The sequence below is a fragment of the Saccopteryx leptura genome, chromosome 4 (genome assembly GCF_036850995.1).
Source record: "Saccopteryx leptura isolate mSacLep1 chromosome 4, mSacLep1_pri_phased_curated, whole genome shotgun sequence".
Classification (NCBI taxonomy): Eukaryota; Metazoa; Chordata; class Mammalia; order Chiroptera; family Emballonuridae; genus Saccopteryx; species Saccopteryx leptura.
The window spans coordinates 151,712,652-151,735,220 of record NC_089506.1 but is presented as its reverse complement, the minus strand read 5'-3'; the positions used below and the strand labels follow the sequence as shown (position 1 = coordinate 151,735,220).

The 22,569-nt window shown below is 37.3% G+C and overlaps 1 protein-coding gene across 7 annotated transcripts in view; it reads left to right on the top strand.

Annotated features, from left to right (window-relative positions):
* Positions 1-22,569, top strand: part of MCTP1 (multiple C2 and transmembrane domain containing 1) — a 579,350-nt gene that overhangs the window by 343,317 nt on the left and 213,464 nt on the right. For all 7 annotated transcript variants that reach the window (XM_066381864.1, XM_066381863.1, XM_066381859.1 and 4 more), the window contains 3 exons: positions 314-444; positions 14,782-14,968; positions 19,701-19,794. In XM_066381864.1, coding sequence (XP_066237961.1) covers positions 314-444; positions 14,782-14,968; positions 19,701-19,794 — 412 coding nt within the window. The remainder of the gene's footprint in view (positions 1-313; positions 445-14,781; positions 14,969-19,700; positions 19,795-22,569) is intronic.

Genomic DNA, 22,569 nt, shown 5'->3' with positions numbered 1-22,569 from the left:
TGAGATATTTCGCTTACAATGGTTTTGCCTTTTCTATATATGTAATATGTATCTCTCATCTGTTTTCAAAATGAGAGGGTGACTTGGGTGACTTTGGTTTTCAGGACACATTCTTTAGGATTCTTCCATCCAATAGGCAGTAAAGATGCTAGAGATCTAATAACTCACTTTCCTTATTCCCGGAAGCTTTTGTTCAAATCTCATATTTACATGCTTTTCTAGGCAGTAGTACCTAAAGATTGATTTAGTGTCTCAAGTTAAATTTTTTTAAAGACTCACATGGATGAGACAATAATGACTTTTGATTTTGCAGATTATGCCAAAAACTCTGAATCCTCAGTGGAGAGAACAATTTGATTTTCATCTTTATGAAGAAAGAGGTGGAATTATTGATATCACTGCATGGGACAAAGATGCTGGGAAAAGAGATGACTTTATTGGCAGGTTTGTGCAATGTGATATTTTTGGTTCCCCCTAGAGAGGGAGAATTTTGTTAAAGAATTATTTGCTTTCAGTTTGGTTATTGTAAATTATGCTGATCATTACTGTTTTGAAGGAAGAGATCTTATCAGGTAAGGCAGTGCTTGGGCGAACTGAGAACTAGGTTTGAAGACTTACCAGTAGGTGGCAGTTTTGACCAGTTGATGGAGATGCTCTCCACATTTGATATCCAGAAATTTTTTCCAGATGTCAGAAACATGGTGCGTAAAAGTTATGGGAGTTGAGAAAGAGGAATATCACTTGATATAAGATACTTAAAGGAACAAAGAGCACATTCATGGTCTGTAAAGTGATCTGAAATTATATTCCTTTTCATACAGCATATTGTGACCATGAAATGCATTGTTTCCTAGAGCTCCCTACAAGGTAAATAGTCTTTATAATCTCCTAGGTGTTCATAAATTGGTCAGGTTCCCAAGTTTTAGAGAAGAAAGCATTCAGTGAGACAGATCCATGTTGTTCTGATAATACAGTGAAGAAAGGACTATTCTGAAGCTTACATGACATCTCTGCACAAAGACAAAGTTATTTTGAATGCCGGCTTGATTATATGAATTGTTTTCTCACCTGAAAGCCTATTTCTCTGTATCTTAATAGTTTTATATGTGTCTTTGTAGAAAAACAAATTTAAACCTGCCAACACCGAAATAAACATGCTGTGCAGAAGAATTTATTAGTTCAGAAAATTCTTTATTGTAGTTCACATGATTCCAAGTCTAAACATACTGCCTGAAGAACTGATTACATAGTAAGAATGGAATTCTATGCTAGAAAGGCAAGAACAGGAATCCAATCCAACACATTTAATCTCTTTTTTTTCCTGTTGTTGTTCTTATTCTGATATATGTTTTAAACAATGGTTTTCTTCATAGGAATATACAGTAAAAGTTCAAAGAGTAGCTTCCATTAAACTTTAATATTTTACTTATAGGGTGAAATGAGAAAAACACCACTGGCACCTAATAGTATGTTCGTTTCAACCCTTTTCAAAGGGAAGGTCTTCATTGCATATTTTTTTCTTTTAGCAAAACACAATTTTCAGATTTTTCTTAAAGTTTATTTTATTCTCTTTGGATATATCACCAGTTTAAGGAGCAGTATACATCTGTTCATACACTAAGTACATTTCATTATAATTGTATGTCTGTGTTTTTATCCCCCTCGATATGCTGTGAGTTCTTTCACGTAGATCCTGCTAGCTTTTCCTTGAACAATAGATTCATTTTCATAATTTACAGCAATATTAGCTATACTTGGTGACCAAGATATAATAAAATGACTGTCCTGAGTAACTTGCTATCTCAATCATGTTACTTTGTATTCAAACTTTCTTGTATTGGTAAAATAATGAAGTGATTGGTCAAGTTTACTGGCTTCCTGGGCTTCTGGGTCCACATTACATAAAGTACTTCTTATCCCTGTTTTTATTTTTTTCCCCATAATGACAGATATCCTTTTTTTTAAAAAAAAAGACTTTATTTATTTATTTTAGAAAGTAAAGAGAGAGAAGGGGGGGGACAGGAAGCATCAACTCCCATATGTGCCCTGACCAGGCAAGCCCAGGGTTTCGAACCAGTGACCTCAATGTTCCAGGTCGACACCACAGGTCAGGCCAGATATCCTTTTATAGATTCTTTCTTTCTATGAAAATAACTTTCAAATTTGGAAATGATGAAATATTCTCACAGCCATTTGTTATTGATCTTTTCCATCCTTGATAATATAAATTCTTTAAGGACATGCCTAACTATAGTACTTAAATGCCTGGCAGAGAGATGGGTCTATTTATCTCACTTCATCTTGTCTCCATGGCTTTATGCATATTTTGGCAAATTTAAAGAGAACAGTGACGAATGTCCGATCTGAAGATCATATAGATTGCTCTTGATTGCTGGGGGAGCTAAGATAGTTTTACAAAGTTTGGGGAAGAAAAGAAGAAATTTTTTTGTGGAGCTTCTGGGTTGGCGAGCGCAGGGAGGTGTGGGAGAGGCTGTCCTGCCAGGGACGGAAGCGCTTGGCCCTTCCTGCTTACCTTTTCCTTCGCATCTCCTCCGTCTGGCCATTTCTGAGTCATATCCTTTTACAATAAACTGGTCATCTAATTGGAAGTGTATCCTGCCCTCTTATTTTTGCTGACTGTTAGAGGTTTGACATCCACATCCAGCTGCAGACTTGGGCTTTGCCTGCACTGTTGGGTGAGTTCTTCCTGTTGGTGACTGTTACACAGGAGAAGCCCGCACGGGAACCCAGGAGCCCTGGGCGCCAGTGCCCTCAGCCGCGCAGCTGTGTGTGCTCTGCTTCCCAGGACACGGTTGGATTAAGACTGGCTTGTACAAAGAGTAATGAGGCTTTTAAAACTCTCATCCATTTTGAATTATTTATTTCCAGTTACATTTTTCTTCTAAATATAATAAAAAATTATCTGACATCAGCCTCACTAAAAAAAAGAAGTCAATGTTTGTTCATATGCCAAATATATCTGCCTATGAAAGAAATTCGAATCAGAAAATTTTTAGGATAGACAACAGTACAGGTATAGACAAGGTGGCTTCTAGGACACCATTTGAGTATTAGTTTAAACCACTTTACACAGTAAACAGAATTACTGTTGAATTTTGAGATGATAAGATATGGACAATAGGAACTTGTTGTACACTCTGCTAATTTAACAAAGATGCCTGTTGCAGAAAAAGAAAATGATAAATTATTATTTCTAACTTATTTAATGTCTGGATAGCACTAGAAACTCCACTTACCGGCCCCGGCCGGTTGGCTCAGTGGTAGAGCGTCGGCCTGGCGTGCGGAAGTCCTGGGTTCGATTCCCAGCCAGGGCACACAGGAGAAGTGCCCATCTGCTTCTCCACCCCTCCCCCTCTCCTTCCTCTCTGTCTCTCTCTTCCCCTCCCGCAGCCGAGGCTCCATTGGAGCAAAGATGGCCCGAGCGCTGGGGATGGCTCCTTGGCCTCTGCCCCAGGTGCTGGAGTGGCTCTGGTCGCAACAGAGCGATGCCCCGGAGGGGCAGAGCATCGCCCCCTGGTGGGCAGAGTGTCGCCCCTGGTGGGCGTGCCGGGTGGATCCCCGTCAGGCGCATGCGGGAGTCTGTCTGACTGTCTCTCCCGGTTTCCAGCTTCGGAAAAATACAAAACAAAACAAAACAAAACAAAACAAAAAAACCTCCACTTACCTAACTAACATTATGTTTATTAAACTGTACTTTAAACACAACCTGCCACTGAAAAACAACATATTATTATATCTAAGTGGCAAGCAAGTAAAGTCACTTGTGTTTATGTATAAATTGTATGGCAACAATGAAAATAATGCAGATTATAATAGAATCCCTTGGTTCCTGGAATAGTTTAGAAGAGAATTGACTTGCCTCCCAATTAAATCGGAGTTTAAGATTAAAGCAATAGGAGTAAAACTGTTGTTGTGGTCTTCTGTCCTCTTTTGCAACTATCATTGCAACATTCCATGTCTGTATTAACTTATTTTTATTGAAATATATGACATATAATGTGAGTTTATGGTGTAAAAGAGGTTGCTTTGACACATTTATAATACTGCAATATGATTACCATTATAGCTATAGTTGGCACCTCAATCACATCATAGAATTATTATTTCTTCTTTGTGATGGGAATAATTAACATATGTCTGTATTATCTTAAAAATTAGAGGCTACTTTGGGAGTAGGCTGGTGATCTGTGAGAAAATTTGAAGTTGGCCATGAAGGGTAATACTGCCTCTTCAATGCTTAGTAGCTTTTTTTTTTTTTTTAATAGGAGAAAGGATACTGTCTAAATTCTGTTCACAATTTGAGAATACTTTGTATTAATTATATTATCCATATAGACTAGTTTATTCTCTTAGAGATTTGTTATTGTCCCCTTTATTGTCCAGTTTTGGTCATACATAATGAGTTTTGGAAATGTGTTTTATAAATGTCTACTCAATAACAGGTTTGGTTTTTTGTTTTAGGAGTTTTTTATTTTTCATAGTGAACATGACTGGCTATGAATGAAAGAACCACTTGCAAATCTGTAGTGTCGACACCATGAAAACTGTTTTAACACTGGCCATTATCCAGTCCCATTCTCAGTTGAACCCATGCAGTCAGACTTTTGCCCCAATAATCTACCAAGACTGCTCTTGTCAAGGTCTCCTTTGACCACCAGCTGTTAAATCTAATGACCAGTTTTCAACCTTCATTTTGGTTGACCCAGCGGTGGTGTTGGACTTGGCTAATTGCTTCCTTCCCTTAAAACAAACATGTTTTTCACTTGGCTTCCAGGACACCAGAACTGTGTTCCTCTTGCCTCACTGCATGCTGTTTCTTGGTCTCCTATGCAAGTATTTTCTCATCTCCCTCTTGTTCTTAGTATGGAGAGCCTTGGAATTTACTCCTTCTGCACATTCTCATCTATGCTGTTCCCATGGTGACTTCATTCACTCTTACATTTTTTTATACCATCTAAGATTGACAATGACCAACGTACAGTTCCACTCCATAACTCCTCTGAACTCCAGATTCTCACATCCAACTGCTTACTTCATCTCTCCTCTTCAATGTCTAGTAGGCGTCTGCAGTTGAACAGGTCCAAAGCCAAACTCTCACCCCAACCCCCCAGATCCCTTCCTTCAGGATTCTCGCTAGTTTGTTGCTAACACTGAAAATCTTGGAGTCGTTCTTGATTCATTTCTTTCTCTCATCCTTATTAAATCCATTAGCAACCTGCTAACTTTTCTTTCAAAATATATTCAGAATTCACTGCTCTCATCATCTCAGTCATTATGATTCAGGTTGTAGACACCATCAGCTTTTATGTGGACAGTAGCAATAGTTTCCTGTTCTTCCTCCCACATAACATTAATAATTGATTTAACTTTTCTTCCCATAATAATCTGGAATCGGCCTGACCTGTGGTGGCTCAGTGGATCAAGTTTCGACCTGGAACGCTGAGGTCGCAGGTTCAAAACCCTGGGCTTGCCCGGTCAAGGCACATATGGGAGTTGATGCTTCCTGCTCCTCCCCCCTTCTCTCTCTATCCCCTCTAAAATGAATAAATAAAAATTTAAAAAAAATCTGGAATCAACTCAAAGTCCTACAGTAGTTTATAATGCTCTTCCTGGTCTGGCCCTGTGACTCCTGTACCCTGACCTTCGGCTGTTCTGTTCCTCCCTCTCTTAGAGCTGTGCCCATCTCCTTGCTGTTTCTCAAGCACGCTGGACACACTCTCCCCTCAGGACCCTTCAGTCTGTGAGACTCTTTCTTCAGGGGTCCGCCTGCCCTGCTTCTTCACCTTCGTTATGTCTGTGCACAAATGTCTCAGCAGGGAGGCATCCGGACCAACCCTGTTTGAAGTCGAAGTGCCTTTTCTGAGATATTCCTTGTCCCCTCTCCTGCTTCATTTCGTAATTGATATAATCACCACCATACTGTGCATTTTATTTACTTTGTTATTTATTTCCCATCACTAGAGTGTATGCTCCATGTGGGTTTTGTTCCATGAGCATGTCTGAGTGTTTTGTTCACTGTGGCATCCTTGATGCCTAGAAAAAAGTCTAGCACTTTTTTCACACTAGATACTCAATGAATATTTGCAGGGCCTTTTTTTTTTTTTTTTTTTTTGCATTTTTCCGAAGCTGGAAATGGGGAGGCAGTCAGACAGACTCCCGCATGCGCCCGACTGGGATCCACCCGACATGCCCACCAGGGGGCGACACTCTGCCCCTCTGGGGCGTCACTCTGTTGCATCCAGAGCCATTCTAGCACCTGAGGCAGAGGCCACAGAGCCATCCTCAGCGCCCGGGCCATCTTTGCTCCAATGGAGCCTTGGCTGCAGGAGGGGAAGAGAGAGACAGAGAGGAAGGAGAGGGGGAGGGGTGGAGAAGCAGATGGGCGCTTCTCCTGTGTGCCCTGGCCGGGAATCGAACCTGGGACTCCTACATGCCAGGCTGACGCTCTACCACTAAGCCAACTAGCCAGGGTGCAGGGCTTTGATTTAAAGAGCTGAAGCTTGCTTAAGTCTCAAAATTATGGTTCTTCATTCTCTAAGTAAATACAGAATTTAATGCCAGCTGTTAATGAAAAGACAATTAGAACCACATGCCTTAGCGAAGGTACAGAGTTTCTGTGTCATTGAGGAAAGATATTTGTATATAATTCAAAAGGGGAGAATTAATGAGTTAACATGTAAGAGTGTCTGAGTAACCTTTATACTTAAAAAATACTGAATTGTTGTTTGAAAAAAGAAAGTAGCCTATACATTTATCAAGATACATATATCATAACTTTTTCATCATTATGATATATAGGGAGTTAATGCCATCTGGTTGTTCAATTTTACACCAAAATAAATTTACTATGAATAGAAAGAAACAATAATAATGCTTTACAATCAAAAGGGCACAAATATATACATCTACTAGCTCAACACTAGGGGATAATGAGGGTGGTTCATACAACAATTCTGCAGATGCAAAACTGGGGCTGAGGAAGGTTTAGAGCAGGGGTCCCCAAACTTTTTACACAGGGGGCCAGTTCACTGTCCCTCAGACCGTTGGAGAGCCGGACTATAAAAAAAACTATGAACAAATCCCTATGCACACTACACATATCTTATTTTAAAGTAAAAAAAACAAAACAGGAACAAATACAATATTTAAAATAAAGAACAAGTAAATTTAAATCAACAAACTGACCAGTATTTCAATGGGAACTATGGGCCTGCTTTTGGCTAATAAGATAGTCAATGTGCTCCTCTGACTGACCACCAATGAAAGAGGTGCCCCTTCCGGAAGTGCAGCGGGGGCCGGATAAATGGCCTCAGGGGGCCGCATGCGGCCTGTGGGCTGTAGTTTGGGAACCCCTGGTTTAGAGGTTGCCTAAACTGTTTTGAAACTGGGTGATCTGAGACTTAATCCAGGACTACTCCTCTAGAGCCCACACTCCATTCACCTCAGTCTTATGTTCAGTGTGTTCTGAAGTGATTAAGTGCTCGATAAAATGCCAAGTAGTCAGTAAACCAACCTGGGTGGTGTACACTGTACTGCAAGTTTAAACAACAAATTTTACCTGTCACTAAACTACAAATTTCAAGTGAAGGTGAAATAATGTTAATCTGCAGGTAATTATTTAACTTTCTGATCACCTGCATTTTGGCAGGCAAGACAGACTGCCACCTTTACAATAATCAGCTAATAAATCCTCATGATTGTTACACTTTTATGCAGAGCAGTAATCTGAACAAATTGGCTGCTGACAGCTGTGGTAAATTGCCAAGAATGAGTGCTGTCAGGGAACAAGTTGTTTTTATGAACGTGCCGAATAAGTAAATCCTGTGTCAAGCAAGTTTATTCAGTTGGAGTTATTTGCAATCCAATATAGCAAGATTTATAGCATTATTTATTAGTGTGCAAAATGCTTGTTTGTCTGTAAAGTGGCATTGATTTGGGGTACATATATTCTAGCTTGGTGAATTGCTACAGACTTTATCTGTTGCATTGTTATCATTATCAGGGCCGAGGCAACCCATGACAACAGAAATACAAATGTAAGCTTGAGTAGAGAGCTCTATTGCAACAAAATTGTTACTAATGAAATAGAATAAGAAAAACCTCTTCCAGATGGGCAAGTGGTGGGTGAAAAACAAATGCTTTCAAATTCTGCAAACATAAAACTAAATCTACACCTCTGTACTTCCTGCTGAAATAAAGAGACTGTGGGACATACAGGTGCACACGTAGGTGTGTACAGGTAGAATGTGGCAAAGGAGGAAAACAGCCTTTGACATTGGATGTTAACCAAATTAATGTTTCTGAAAGTTGAAGGTCAATGTACTTAAGTATTTGACATTATATAGGTTCTGATTTGCAATGTTTCTCGTTTGTGATACCAGTACTACCATGATTCTTTTACTTCCTACGTAAATATGGGCTGGTGCAGTCCTGATGCATTATTAATTTGAAAGCACATAGACAGCCCACCAGAAAATTCTACACTGAAGAGAGGTTTTTATGAAATCATTATAGTTCACCATTTTTCTTGCTAAGGATTGGGTGAAATATTTCATTAAGAAGATAGACAATATTTGAGTAAAGAATGGAATGTGTCATTGATCTTTCTCTTGGTTTTTCAAAAACTCAACTTAAATCAAATATATTAAAACTTTAATCTATTTGCTTTCTTGGGTTACTATTTTGTCTTCTAAAGATTTTCTCAGAAAGTTTATACTTACTGCAATATTTCTTATTCAATGGGTGAAGTTTCCAAACATAGTTTATCTTTGAGTCAATGAATGGGAAATTTCACAGAAGTGTGCTCTCATAAAGCAATGCCCCCAAAACAATTGAACAGTGACAACCTCTGACAGGAGAAAGGTAATAAGAGCATTAGTATTTTATAGGGAATAAAAGCTTCTGTATAATCATGAACTTGAAAATGCTTTACCAGTTAGATATTGAATTCTTTACAATAAAAAATTCTAAGGAATAGGTACTGTATTAATTTCTAATATAAGATTTTATAATATATTATATATTATTAGTTTTACTAATATAAAATAATTCCCATATATTAAGAACTCTCAAAAAAGCTTCATAGTTTTATTGTTAAATTTAGTCAAAATATTATTTTGTTCTTAAAGATTACCCCCACCAAAGAAATTCTATAAAGTCTTGTGTTTTCTTTCTGAAGGGTTTGGTTTTTAAATGTCTTGCTAATCATGGTCGCTTGGTATCTTTAGCTAATACTTCAAGACACAACAAACACTTAAAAGTTTGTTTTTAAAAGAGAGTAGATGTAAATTTCTATTGCAGATATTCTTTATGGTAATTCTGAATTGCTTTGGCTGAATTCCTGTTAGATCTGATGGTAGCCCCTTTGCTGTATAAATCAGAATGGGCGGACACGGAGCTCAGCTGGCTGTACCTGCTCTGCGTGTTCTTGTTTATCATTCCATTCACTTGGGCTTGTTCAATTAGCATTATCTTCAAGCCACAGTTCTTTACTGGGGTCTTTTAAAGCCAATTGTCCATTTTGTAAGGATTAGTTCAGTTAAATCTAGATTATATAATCCGTAAATCCACTTCACAGGGCATATAGGAACTGCGATTCGGTGAAAGCAAGTCAGCAAGTACGAGAACACTGTCACCCCGCACGCCATGCAGCTCCTGCCCTCCCCTCAGAATTCCTGCGGGCTGCCTGTGACATAGCTGATGTATGGGCCGCCTGTGTCAATGCATATATAAACTATTTATAAAATTTCACTTCTGTCTTTTCTTTAAATTATTTAAAAATCCAAATAGCCCTAACACATATTTCCTGCACCCCAGTGGATTCAAACATGTAATTCGCATCCAGGGTGCTAATGACAAGGCTGCTTTATCTGGTAAGAATATCATTGGTTACTGGTTCAGTCATCACAGATAAAAAGCCAGGGAGGAAAAGGGTGATAGAAACACTTAAATTTCTCTCCTTGAAATCTTAGGGGGATATGTCACCAAATAAATATGACATATTCTTTTCATGTGGCTAAATAAATGCATATAGTTTTTTAAAAGTGCAAAGAACTTTAAGCTCTGATATGAAAGTCAGAAAATGTGGCTTGAGTTCTTGCCAACACTTAATCATTCTGAGCCTCAATTTTTTCACTTACGATTACAGATTAGGGTAGCTCTAGAATCTTTAGTTTTGAATTTGTTTTGAGTCTTCTATTGATCAACTAATTGATAAATTGGGTTCAGTACAGATAGTAAGTTTTGTGATTTTCCTATGTCAAACTAAAAAGGCATATTTGATAATAACCCTACAACACACTGAGTCTGTGGCTGTTGTGAAATTAAGGATGTGAGAAAGTAGAAGGCTTACAAAGAGCTGATCCCCCAAGTCTCCCAGAAACCTGACACAAAAGGCATGTGGTAGTGAGTGAGTGAATGAATGAATGAATAAATGAGTGAATTAAATGAATGTTGGAAGGAAATCAAACTGCTTTCTAGGAAGACGATTCAGAAATGGTAGTGTGAGTGCATTATATAGTGTCTACTCTGCCACCATCACCATGGGTAAATTTTGGCCTCTGTGAAATGTCACCTCCTTGTCCATAAATACCTTGGTACCTGCAGACACAACTATATCCCAGGTACAGTACTGTGCTAGGTGGCCACCCTTGAGACATCTTAGGATATCGACACAGAAAGATAACTGCAGGTTCTTTCAATGAGGATTAGCAAAAATTAGTGAAGCAAAAATAAGCAGAGAGGTTGCCTTGTTTAAGCACAAAGAAACAGTTGAGCTCAAGCATGGATGGTGGAAGAATTATACAGAGGCAGATTTAATGACAGGCACACCAGGCATGCCCTGGGCCCTGACTTCTGAAGGGCCCCGCAAAACCCCACTTTACACTTTTTTCTAATGTAAGGGGCCCAATATTTTCTTCTGCGCCCGAAGCCTCAACCGACCTTAATCCACCTCTGATTACAAGCTGTTTGGAATGACTTAAGTAATGAATCAGCAAGGGGCACACAAGAGGGTGATAGGTTGCAGAGGGCATTAATAACCTGGCTAACAGTATTTCATGGTGGGAAGCCAGGGCAAACACACGGTCAGGTTTGGGTTTTAGACATCTGTAACGAAGAGGATTGAATTATATTAATGTTTTCTTTAAAAAAATTTTTTTTTTTAATTTTTCTGAAGCTGGAAACGGGGAGAGACGGTCAGACAGACTCCCGCATGCGCCCGACCGGGATCCACCCGGCACGCCCACCAGGGGGCGATGCTCTGCCCCTCTGGGGCGTCGCTCTGCCGTGACCAGAGCCACTCTAGCGCCTGGGGCAGAGGCCAAGGAGCCATCCCCAGCGCCCGGGCCATCTTTGCTCCAATGGAGCCTCGGCTGCGGGAGGGGAAGAGAGAGACAGAGAGGAAGTAGAGGGGGAGGGGTGGAGAAGCAGATGGGCGCTTCTCCTGTATGCCCTGGCCGGGAATTGAACCTGGGACTTCTGCACGCCAGGCTGACGCTCTACCACTGAGCCAACCGGCCAGGGCAAAAATTAAAAAAAAATTTTTTTTGATTTGAGAGAGAGACAGAGAGAGAGAAGAGAGAGAGATTGATTTGTTGTTACATTTATTCATGTATTCATTGGTTGATTCTTATATGTTCCCTGACCAGGGATTGAACCTGCAACCTTGGCATAATTGGACAGCGCTACTTGTATCAATGGTTTTTGCCTTATCCCAGGTTCCCTAGGAAACAGAGCTTGAGGCAGTGATTAAGTGCTGGTGCTTTATTGGAAGGCACAATTCCAGGCACTGGGAGTGAGAGAGAAAGAAGATGAGACGGGAAAACTAGGAAGCAATGCAGGGTGATATGTTACTGGGCTGGTCACTGTTTCCTGTGGTTCAGAGACACGGCTGACTGCTCTTCCGATGCACCTGCTTGGCCACATGTGGGCAGGCAATATGGAGAATTTAATTTGAAATGACATCTGATGATTACTCATGAGCAGAGTTTTTAGGTGAGTAAGAGATAAGCATAACCTCAACCAGCAAAAACAAAACAAAACAAAACATTGAAGTCATTAATATGTATTTGTATAAATAGACATTTTATAGATTAGAATGATTAAAGTCAAAATTCTGAAACACTAGATATAGGACAGGACTTGAGACTATTTCTATAAGTATACTCAATATTGAAAATTTAGTAGCAGCAGAAAAGTATAATCCTCCCTGTAAATGTATAATGTTAATTGAAATTTTATTAGTTTCAGAGTTTTTAAAATTCAATTTTTAAATTTTTCTTAGTTTATGATCCTATAAGAGCAATAACTTATAGCCTTCTTCCCTAGCTTATATCTAGTTAAAGCATAAAAATAACATAATTCAGTAATTTGAAACTGATCATTTTTTTGTTTAAAATGAATCCAGATATAACTCAGTTTAAGAACCACTGCAAACAGCACACACTTCCTACTTAATGACAGACTGGTCAAGAAAAAAAGCCAAAGCTGACCTGTGGTGGCGCAGTGGATCAAGCGTCGACCTGGAATGCTGAGGCCACTAGTTAAAAACCCCGGGCTTGCCAGATCAAGGCACATATAAGAAGCAACTGCTATGAGTTGATGCTTTCCACTCCTCCCCCGCCCTTTCTTCTCTCTCTTAATCAATAAGTAAAAAAAAAAAAGCTAAGATCTTGCATTCTGGAGTCCCAAGTTCAGGTTCTGGTTCTGCCCATAACTAATTTTATTTCCATTAAGTCATGTAACTTCTCTGGTCGTCAGTTTTCTTATCAGTAAATTAAGGTGATTTCAAGGATTACAAATCCTTATGCCTATAGATCCAGGTACAGAATTAAGTAAAGTAACCTAGCTATAAATAATAGATAGCACTGGGGAGAGTAACTAAGAGGACATTTGCTTTGTCTTTGAAATCACTTAACTTCAAAACTTTACAAGAAAAATCAACAGATCTATGGGCCAGATTTGATCTGACAGTTGCCAGTTTGCAATGCCTTGGCCAGATTATCTTTAGATCATCTCCCCCAACTATAAAGCATTGAATGCAAGAACTCGAATATAACTGAGGAGCAGTCCAGCATCTGTATGACCAAGGCAAATGATAATAGGCATAGAAGGAGATCCTCTGGAAAGTTTCAATGTGTTTTAGTGTTTTAAGAGTGATGAAGTGTTGTACCAAAAAATAAGGCAAGGACTGGACTAGGGAATGCATGATCGAATTGAGTGAAAGGCCCTTCTCGGTCCCAAGTTTAACCAACCAAAAGTGCTATCTGAATTGTAATCTCTGATCAATTCTCTGGTATCATACTCCTAATCTAGTCTAAAGATTCATTCACATTCAATAAACTACAGATGCTGGAAAGACCTGTAGAAAATGATATTAATGTTTTTCTTTTTATTAAAGAATATATTTAATTGGTTGTTTTTTTATCATTGCTTTATTTTACCCTCAGTTTGTTCCAGGTGTTATTGACAAGAACTTAATTTCAATTAAAATTAGAATATTAGATAAGGCATTTAATATTCCCTTTCATCCTTCAGAATTAAAGGAGGCAGCACAAGAGTATTTTGAAATGGATGTTGTATTTGCAGAAACAATGAAGTCATTGGATATACATTCTGACTTTCAGATCTTTTTCTTTCTCAATAGTTAGCATTTAGCACACACACAATTTTCTGTCACTGACCAGGGCGTTTCTCTCTCTCTTTTTTTTTTTTTATTTCTTGCATTTATATTCCTCTTACTCCCAATTGTTTCTAGTCCCAACCATCTCTGATGTCATTTTTGATAGGTAGAAATAAAAGTAAATGTCAGATTTGGGTTCTATTCGTAAAATCACTCATGCATAAAGAGATTTTTTTAGCATAACTTTAAACTTTGAGGCTGTATTTATAGGAGTTTAAAATAAAACAATAAGTAATAAGGAGAGTAAATAATAAGAAGCAAAAGTTTAATTTGTCCCTGAGAGCTGACCACCCTCCTTATATGTTACCACATTTATTCTTGTGATTGGCTATTTCCTGTTTGAAATGCCTTTTACTCATATCTCCCCCCTTTTTCTTGGTTTACTGGCCTTGGAGGCACCACAGTATCTTTCTCCACTAAATCCATTAACATTTCGTTGAAAAGAGGGTTTAGCCCTCAGAGAGTGGCTTCTTGTCCATGGGCTGCCATGTTATGAAACCTCTTGGGACAAGTCTGCTACATAACATTTAAATTATCATGTTTTTATATGATTTGTTGGGTTTTTTATTTAGATTTATGAGTGTTCTAAGAGTAGATTGGCATGGTTTTAAAAGTGTAAAACTTATGGCATCACCAGAGTGCATATTCTGGTCACTGCTTTATATATAACATTTATGAATGGGGGGAAAGCACCCATTGGTTTAAAGGTGACGCAGAAATTCAGACTCTTCATAATTTTCCTCTCTAGACAGTTCATGGTAGTCTTTCTGTGAGCACTGGCCTACGCCATCCAAATATGTACAAGCTATGAATATGGTGACAATGGGTAGTAATTGAATCAGAGAAGCACGTTTTTTGTATCTTACAGGAAATCAGCAATTAGACACTAACATAATCAGGGGATGAATTTTGTGAAAAAAGTCAGCTGCCATGAAGATATATTCTTCCAGTGGTCCAAATAGTATTTCTAGAGATTTATTTTTCACATAGCTCTGAGCAGCCTGCACTTCCGTCCACTCTTTGATGTGTGTGGGGAGGGGGTGGAAAGCCACTTGCTAATTCAAAACCTTTGTTTCTAGGTGCCAGGTTGACCTGTCGGCCCTCAGTAGAGAACAGACACACAAGTTGGAATTGCAGCTGGAAGAGGGTGAGGGACACCTGGTGCTGCTGGTCACCCTGACAGCTTCGGCCACAGTCAGTATCTCTGACCTCTCTGTCAGCTCATCGGAGGACCAGAAAGAACGGGAGGAAATATTAAAGAGATATGTACGTATGTAGCCCTCCCGCTTCGAGGTCATGTGTGACTAGATGAGGTTGTAAATAATTTACCTGCAGCAACAGAAGTACATCTGAAAAGCTGTCTGACAGCTCAATCAGCAGAAACAGAAAATTGGGCAGATGCAGATGCCATGCGTATCTTCACAGACGCATTGCATTTCCCCACTGATGTTTCGACATCATGTGTTTGCTAGCTAGAACCTTTCAGAGTAAGTTCTAGATTCGGAGATGCCCTTAGTGATCTTATCATGCAGCACAATTATCATGCAGGGAAATTTTTCATTAAGGAAAGTCAGATTTGTACAATATTACTTTTAAAATTAATTCATTGACTCTTTATCATTGAAATGCATACTTCTTTGTCTTTCCAAGCTTGAAATGGAGTCAGTGGCACTTACGTTAATTAGTAGCTTGGCAACTAGAGGGCGTTCACAGAAATCATTATTATTTTCAACTGTATAGAAAAGCCTCACTTTATTTCTTTAATCTTTTAAATTGAATGTGAAATATAATTAAAAGAAAGCCTCCTTACCTTTTGATCAAATGTAGAGAAACAGGGTGAAATAGTGAATCACTAAAATAAGTACCCTTCTCCCTGTTCCCAAACCAAAATATGCACAATCAAACCTACCTCTTCCCCAGCCCCTCACACTGCGCATTTCCCACCATGTAGTTTTCCTGAATCAACAGAGAGGGGAGCTCTTACTCCACCGTTCTCTCTCAATAGAAGCACAAAAAAGCGAATACCTCAGTACCCGTGAAACTGGCAAAAACACATTTCCACTTAAAATTACAAAGCTTGTATTGTACGAGGCTGCCAGGTGTTTAGAAGTCTCCCCTAGACACTCGGCCATGAAACCAAGCTCTGACTAACAAAGAACTGCTTAATTTTTTTTTTTTTCAAAATATTCCTATTTGCTGACTGACATCCTTTCAATAACTGAATTTAATAAAGATGTACCTTATCAGGCCGTGCAGATAACATGAAGTGCTGGTACTAATGCTCTACAGTACTCTTCAAGCAGATTAGCAGGATGTGCGCTTCAGCACATTTACTCTGACTATCTCCACTGAATCAGCTGTCTGCTAATGCTTGTACAGCTAACTCATCCGCAGTGGTGTTATCATAAACAGTTTAATGGAGGTGACTTAGCAAGGCTAAATAGTATATATTTTTAAACTACTTAAGAGCCTAAGGTATTGTGTGGCATATTCTAATATATGATTGCTATTATAAAAATTATTCCACATTTTGGTACCTACCAAAACATAATCTCCTGTTAGCAGAAGTGAGCTTCATGAATTAAAACAATTTAAAGGAATTAATTAGTATATGTATTAATATAAAATAATCTTAGCTATTATAATATTGTATTTCACGGATTAACATTTGATACTATTCCATATAGTGGAATAATATTGCAGGCTAGGTAATTGGAAATAATCCAACTATTACTGTTTCTTTTCATTTTTCTTTTTGCTGAATGGGCTTCCTTAAAATGGCCATTTCCATTTAGAATTTAAATATTTGTTCCACACTTTCTTTCAAATGTTATTATTTCAATAAAATGTAAAACATTATGTGGCTGTTCCAGCTAATTCTCACATTATGTTCTGCTTATTACATTGAAAAGTGAACCACATTTAAATAAACTATTTTTTAGCCTTGAATTTCAAGCATAGGCCTGTATCTCCCTCTACAGAGCTACTTGCGAGAAGCTACTGTCTGCAGTAGCACATATGTTATAACTAGTCCTAGCAACACAAGGACAAAGGCCTGTATCTTAGGGCTTCAGTGTTGCCTGTTTATTATATAGATTATGAAGTGAATGAATGTTCTATCTTGTCTGAATATCACTTATTTTAGAGCAACATATAAAGGAGATTAGTTTAAAAAATTATTTGTATGTTTTTCTGTGAGAAGATGTGTATTTTTTAAAGTTGAAGTTAAACTTAAGAATTTGGTTGTGACGAAAAAAGTAAATGAATCCCCCGACTCCCACAGGAAAGAGCCCTGGAAAGGCTTTGCGTTGCTGCGTTCAGCGGCTCATGGCGAAGCACTGAAGTCCCACGAATTAAACAGACATTACTGTATGAGCCATTATTTGATCACCACATTCTGAAAAGATGGCTAATTCCATTTTTCTTTTTTTCTTCTTCTTTTGGGGGGAGGAAAGCAGGGAAGGTCACTAGGGGGCGGGCAGTAATGGGTAGTAGACCAAGAGCGATTGTGTGACCTTTTCAGAACGGGCATGCTGAACCCTTGCTCCCCCTTGTCACAGTTTAAAAACCAGAGGAGCTAGTTTAGAGAAGAAGTTGTTAGCATTCCATTTTTATTATGACATTTCACAGTCATCTGATTTAATGTCCCTTGACCGGATTGTCCACCGTGAGACGATGGGCTTGAAATGTTATTTAGAGCATTGATAAAAGGTGAGCGGTTCTAAGATGACAGCAAGTCATAAGGCTGGTGGTGTGACATTAATTTTCTCCATAACAGAGATGGAATAAGACGTCATGGTGACAAGCTGTCAATCAACCCTGGCCTCTCAGAGCATCTCGATGCCATAGGATGGGGTATTGCCTCTCCCATAATAGAGCTGAACTGAGATGCTCTCCCTGACAGCTGCTGCAGCCATAGAGAAAATATATTATACAGCCTTTCATTAAAAAAATAAAGAGGACTCCTCTCCAGAGCATTTCAATCTTTTCCCATCTATTGAGGGCTGAAAGGATTCACAGCAAATCATAGATTCCTCTGCTATGGAAATTTCTGGCTTCAGAAGCCATCCAGGTTTTGAAGCCTTCTAAAATAATCATAAATGACGAGGCAGGAATGCCTCTTGATGAAGCATTATTTAAAGTTAAATTTTTTAACTGAGAATATTTAAGTCTTTCACTTTTTTGGAATTCTTATCATAATCAATATGTCACTAGCCTAAGCAGTTGAAGTTCACAATAAATTACTGCGTGTGCCCTGATTCAAGGAAAGGAAACCTTCCAGCGATAATAGCCCCTCCAAATGGGAAGCAGAACGTCGGAGAGGGCGCAGCCGGGGCTGCGTGTCCGTGCGCTGGGGTTAGCATATGAAATGATTCTCAGATGTGAGGACTGGTAATACTTGTTTTAGTTACAATGAAACTTGGTTTAAATTGCTTCTGAAAATTGAAGAACAGAAACCTTTTCAGGAAACTCTTCTCCAACATTAGGAAAGGAGATTTACCTGGTTACTGACACTTAGTAAACTCTGAGATAAGAAGCTTCCCAAACCTGATCATTACTACATTAGAAAGACAACGTGGCCAGAAACCTCTGAATTCTGATACTGCTGTCTCAAGTTCCCACTGTGAAACCCTTAATTTACAGGAATTTAAATGGATAGAGAAGTACCTTTTGATTGAACCCTATAATCGGGGTAGCTTAAACAGTTTTGGGAGGTAAACAACTGTTTAAAAAAAATAAAAGATTAAGAGCTAATCCTTGTGCTAAACACTTTTTTTTTTAAATTGGGTTATGAGATTACACATATATCTGAATTTCCTCCTCTCAATATACCAAGGTCATTGCTTCAGTGTAAACAGTGACTAATCATACGAACCGATAAAGTTAATACCTACCGTGCAGTGAGCTTTTGCTCCTCAGTATTCTCACTTACACACTAATACAAAGATGCAAATATTTTAGTAACATTTTAATAGCAACTTAATTATGCAAAAATCTGTTATGCTCCCTAGTCATAAAGCATTTTAAAGATTATGATAAAGAAATACCTTTGAGTAGAAATGCTGATCTTGTTATAAGAAAAATGCTACAATTTATAAATAAACAAATACATATAAAGTTCTGTTTGTTCATTTTATTCTGTAAGTATTTGTGCCCATTAATTAGAGTTTTAAATTACTGTATTGGTATCCCTTTTAATTCCTTACAGTACCGTGCTTACTAAAACACTACCATTATTCATTTGTGAAATGAAGTAGGTTTTATCATTTGGATGTAATTCTTCTATCACAATTTCTCTACTTCTATACCTACTAAAAAGGTAAATAAATTTACTCATCACCTTTGAGTTTATTTTCAGTTATAAATTTGATTTATTTTTGAAGATTATATGTCTTCTAGCTAAAAGATTTATAGAACACCTAAATCTTTTAAAGTAAATATAGGAAATAGTCTTTCACTAATTTAACTTCCATCTAGCACAGGCAATTTCCAATGCTCCTCAAGAAGTAAATAATAGAAAAAAATAATCAAGTTAATGTTGACTTTCTTACTCCCAGTGTCTGAAGTGTTAGATAGCCAACAACTTAAGATTCAATTTTAAAAAGTATGAGTTTCCAAAACATCATACCCAAAGAGAAAAGCTTTCTTGGAGTGCTTTGGTAAAGGTATTGAAAGGGAAAAGAACAGACATATCCTATTGTATAACTTATTGTTCACCATCTACTGATAATTACTTATGGGGAAGAAATGTTGTAGTTTTTTTAAATTATTTCAAAAAATCTACTTATGAACAAATATCTACATGTGTATGTATGTGGTATGTGTGTGTATGTACACATTCATGATGATGGAAAGGTAATCTGTATTAAATACAAATACCCTTTGAATCACTTAGGCGGCATCCTGAAATCAACCGTAAAACTTAGTATTTTCTAAGAACACTCTTTAAGACCATTCAGGACCTTTTTTTTCTAACACTGATGTTGGGTTCTTTCAGAGCCCATTGCAAATATTTCACAACCTGAAAGATGTGGGATTTCTCCAGGTGAAAGTAATAAGAGCAGAAGGATTAATGGCTGCTGATGTCACAGGTAAGAAATGATGTAATTACCCTACTGTATGTATATATAGATATTTAAATGTAAATATTCATAGATATCAAGCAGCATGAAAGGTCTGTACTATTTAATAATTGAACCCTTCATTTTAACGGATTGGATTATCAGAGTAAATAATATAAATATAAAGTTTCAGGGTTGATCTTACAAAGATTTGCCAACCACCAATTTTCTATATTGTTACTGCTTTTTAAAAGAAGGGTATTGTATTAAAATATAATCAATAAAAACAGAATAACTTTTGAATTATTGCCTTCACCAAAGTTCAGTCAACATAGTCAGGAATTTTTTCCCCTAGTTTTGTCATTTTGACATTTTGGAGTAATGCTGAACTATCTTCTCAGAGAGGGTGTCAGCTTACCCAAGATGATACCATAGCATTGACACTTATAATTCAAACATGCATGAAATCAGTTGCATAGTTCATCAAAAGGTTTAGATGCATAATACTCAATTACGTGGTATGAACTCTTGGTATTTGGATTGCTGATCCAATTTCATAGTTATCCAAATTCTTTAGCACATTCCAGAGATAATTTTGGATGTAAACTAAGCATCCACATTGTTCTAAACATTTTAAACCCAGAAATGGGCCTGTAAAAATGCCCATATTAGTCTCGTTTCTTAAATCTTTTTGATTTGGGAATTGCTGTTTAGCATATTAATTGGCTAATGGTAATTATTTCATCAATTTCCAAAAATAAATCATTGTTTTGAATTTGTAACTATGTGACCATTCCTTTATTGTTTAATTCTATAGGATTTAGGAATATTCATACCATTTCTTAAATTGTCCACCTCAAAATGGGTAATAAATAGGACTGAATTTACCATTTATTGTACAAATTTTAATATTTATGAAAGTATTCACTTATTATTTGTTTAAATATGCTTATCCTTGTATGTTTAGCAAGTTGACTCTAAACAGGCAACTGACATATTTGAAGGAGAGAAGTGTACTTTTCCTATCATCAAAGGGCTTGCAAATCCATTATGTAATCATTAGTACACTTCTTTAATTCATTGAATCAAAACCAAATTAAAAGATCGCATGCCTTAAAACTAAAACAACAGATTGCTGCTCAACAATAGCAAATTTAAAAAATTTTAAAATAACAATGATAAAAATAGCATGATAAAAATAACAATGTTGAGAGTTGACAGTTTCTTTGAAGAGGTAAATATCAACTCATTTGTAAGCAAGAAGATAACAGCTACTAAATATTCTTTCAGAATAATCATACCTGAAAATAACAGGATAAAAGGTAGTTTGTCATCTTTCTGGATACATTCTGACTTGGCTCCTCACACTAAACAATTAGTGAATGTTATGTTAATTCTTTTTTTTTTTTAATTTCTGATGTGGTTGTAATCAAATAAATCTGGAGACAATGATTTCCTCTTTTTGTTATTATGCTATATTTATTATTATAATCAACAATAAATGATTGACTTTTCTTTTTTTGTTCACTTTGGACATAAACTTGAAGACTGGAATAGGAATGCAGTATTGCTTTTACATTAGGTGGTGACACCTATTCTGTGATGCCCGGCAGCAGGGGGATTGGGAGTTCAGAGCAGTGGCATTCTCTCTCTGGAGACACATTCACTTTTTTTCAGAACTTTCTGTAGGGGAGGGGAACACCTATTGTTTGGCTGAAAACATCTGAAGATAGGGAGGAAAGCCTAAAATATTCAGTATCACAGAATGCTCAGAACTATCACTGAACATTTATAGTGAGCACAATAATTTCATACCGAATAATTCAAGTCCCATTTACTTTACAAGCTTAGAAACCTGCCCATTATACAGCTTGAATGCAATTATATAGTTTGTTTCTCTTGGAGAGAAGCTGTCATTACTTTCAAAACATCATGAATATGCAAACTATGTTAACCCAGTTGGCCTGTATGCCACTTTGGAAGTTAAAGTACATGTTCTTTCAGAGTTGGCAAAAATAGATATTTTCTTTCCAATGGTTGTAACCTTCTAATATGCAAATTAATATGAATAACAATTGCCTTCTTATTAGGGATTCAATGAGACATAATTTTGATCTGATAAAATAAACTTCAATTTAGAGAATACTAAGTAACAGATTTTTCATTTATTCCCTTAGTTTTAGGAATATAAATCTAATGATTCCCCATTCCACATCGACCTTATAATCTAATGTGCTCTGAATTGAACAAGAGAGATGTTGAACTAGTCAGGGGCAAGAGGATAATTCAGTCTTTGGCCTTGCTCACTCTTGGACCTTCTGTGGTCTTTATGACATTTGGGTTGGTGGTAGAAACTGAGGAGCATATATTTAAGTCAGAAATATCTGAATACTCTATCAGTTTTTAAAATAATCTTTACTTCTGATCAATATATATATATTACTATATAATTTGGGGCAAAAATAAGCTTTTGTTCATCTCTTGTTCAATGAAGTACTTTAAAAATATGTTGTATACCTCAGTAGATAATCATAGTCAGGCTCTACAAGATATTCAGCAACAGTTTTTAAAAAATGGAAGTGAGTCAATGGTGCTGTCTTCAAATCCTCAAATTAGCATCCATTAGGAGTATTGTGGATGAAGAGTGGAGATTTTAAATCACTGACAACTCTCCATGCTAAGTGAAGAATATTTTCTGATCAGATATAATGAAGCTGATACTATAAGATGCTCAGTTGGCTTTGAAACATTTTTTTCTAGACAAGTCTAACAAGTTAAACTTATATTTGACCAACTTTGTAATGA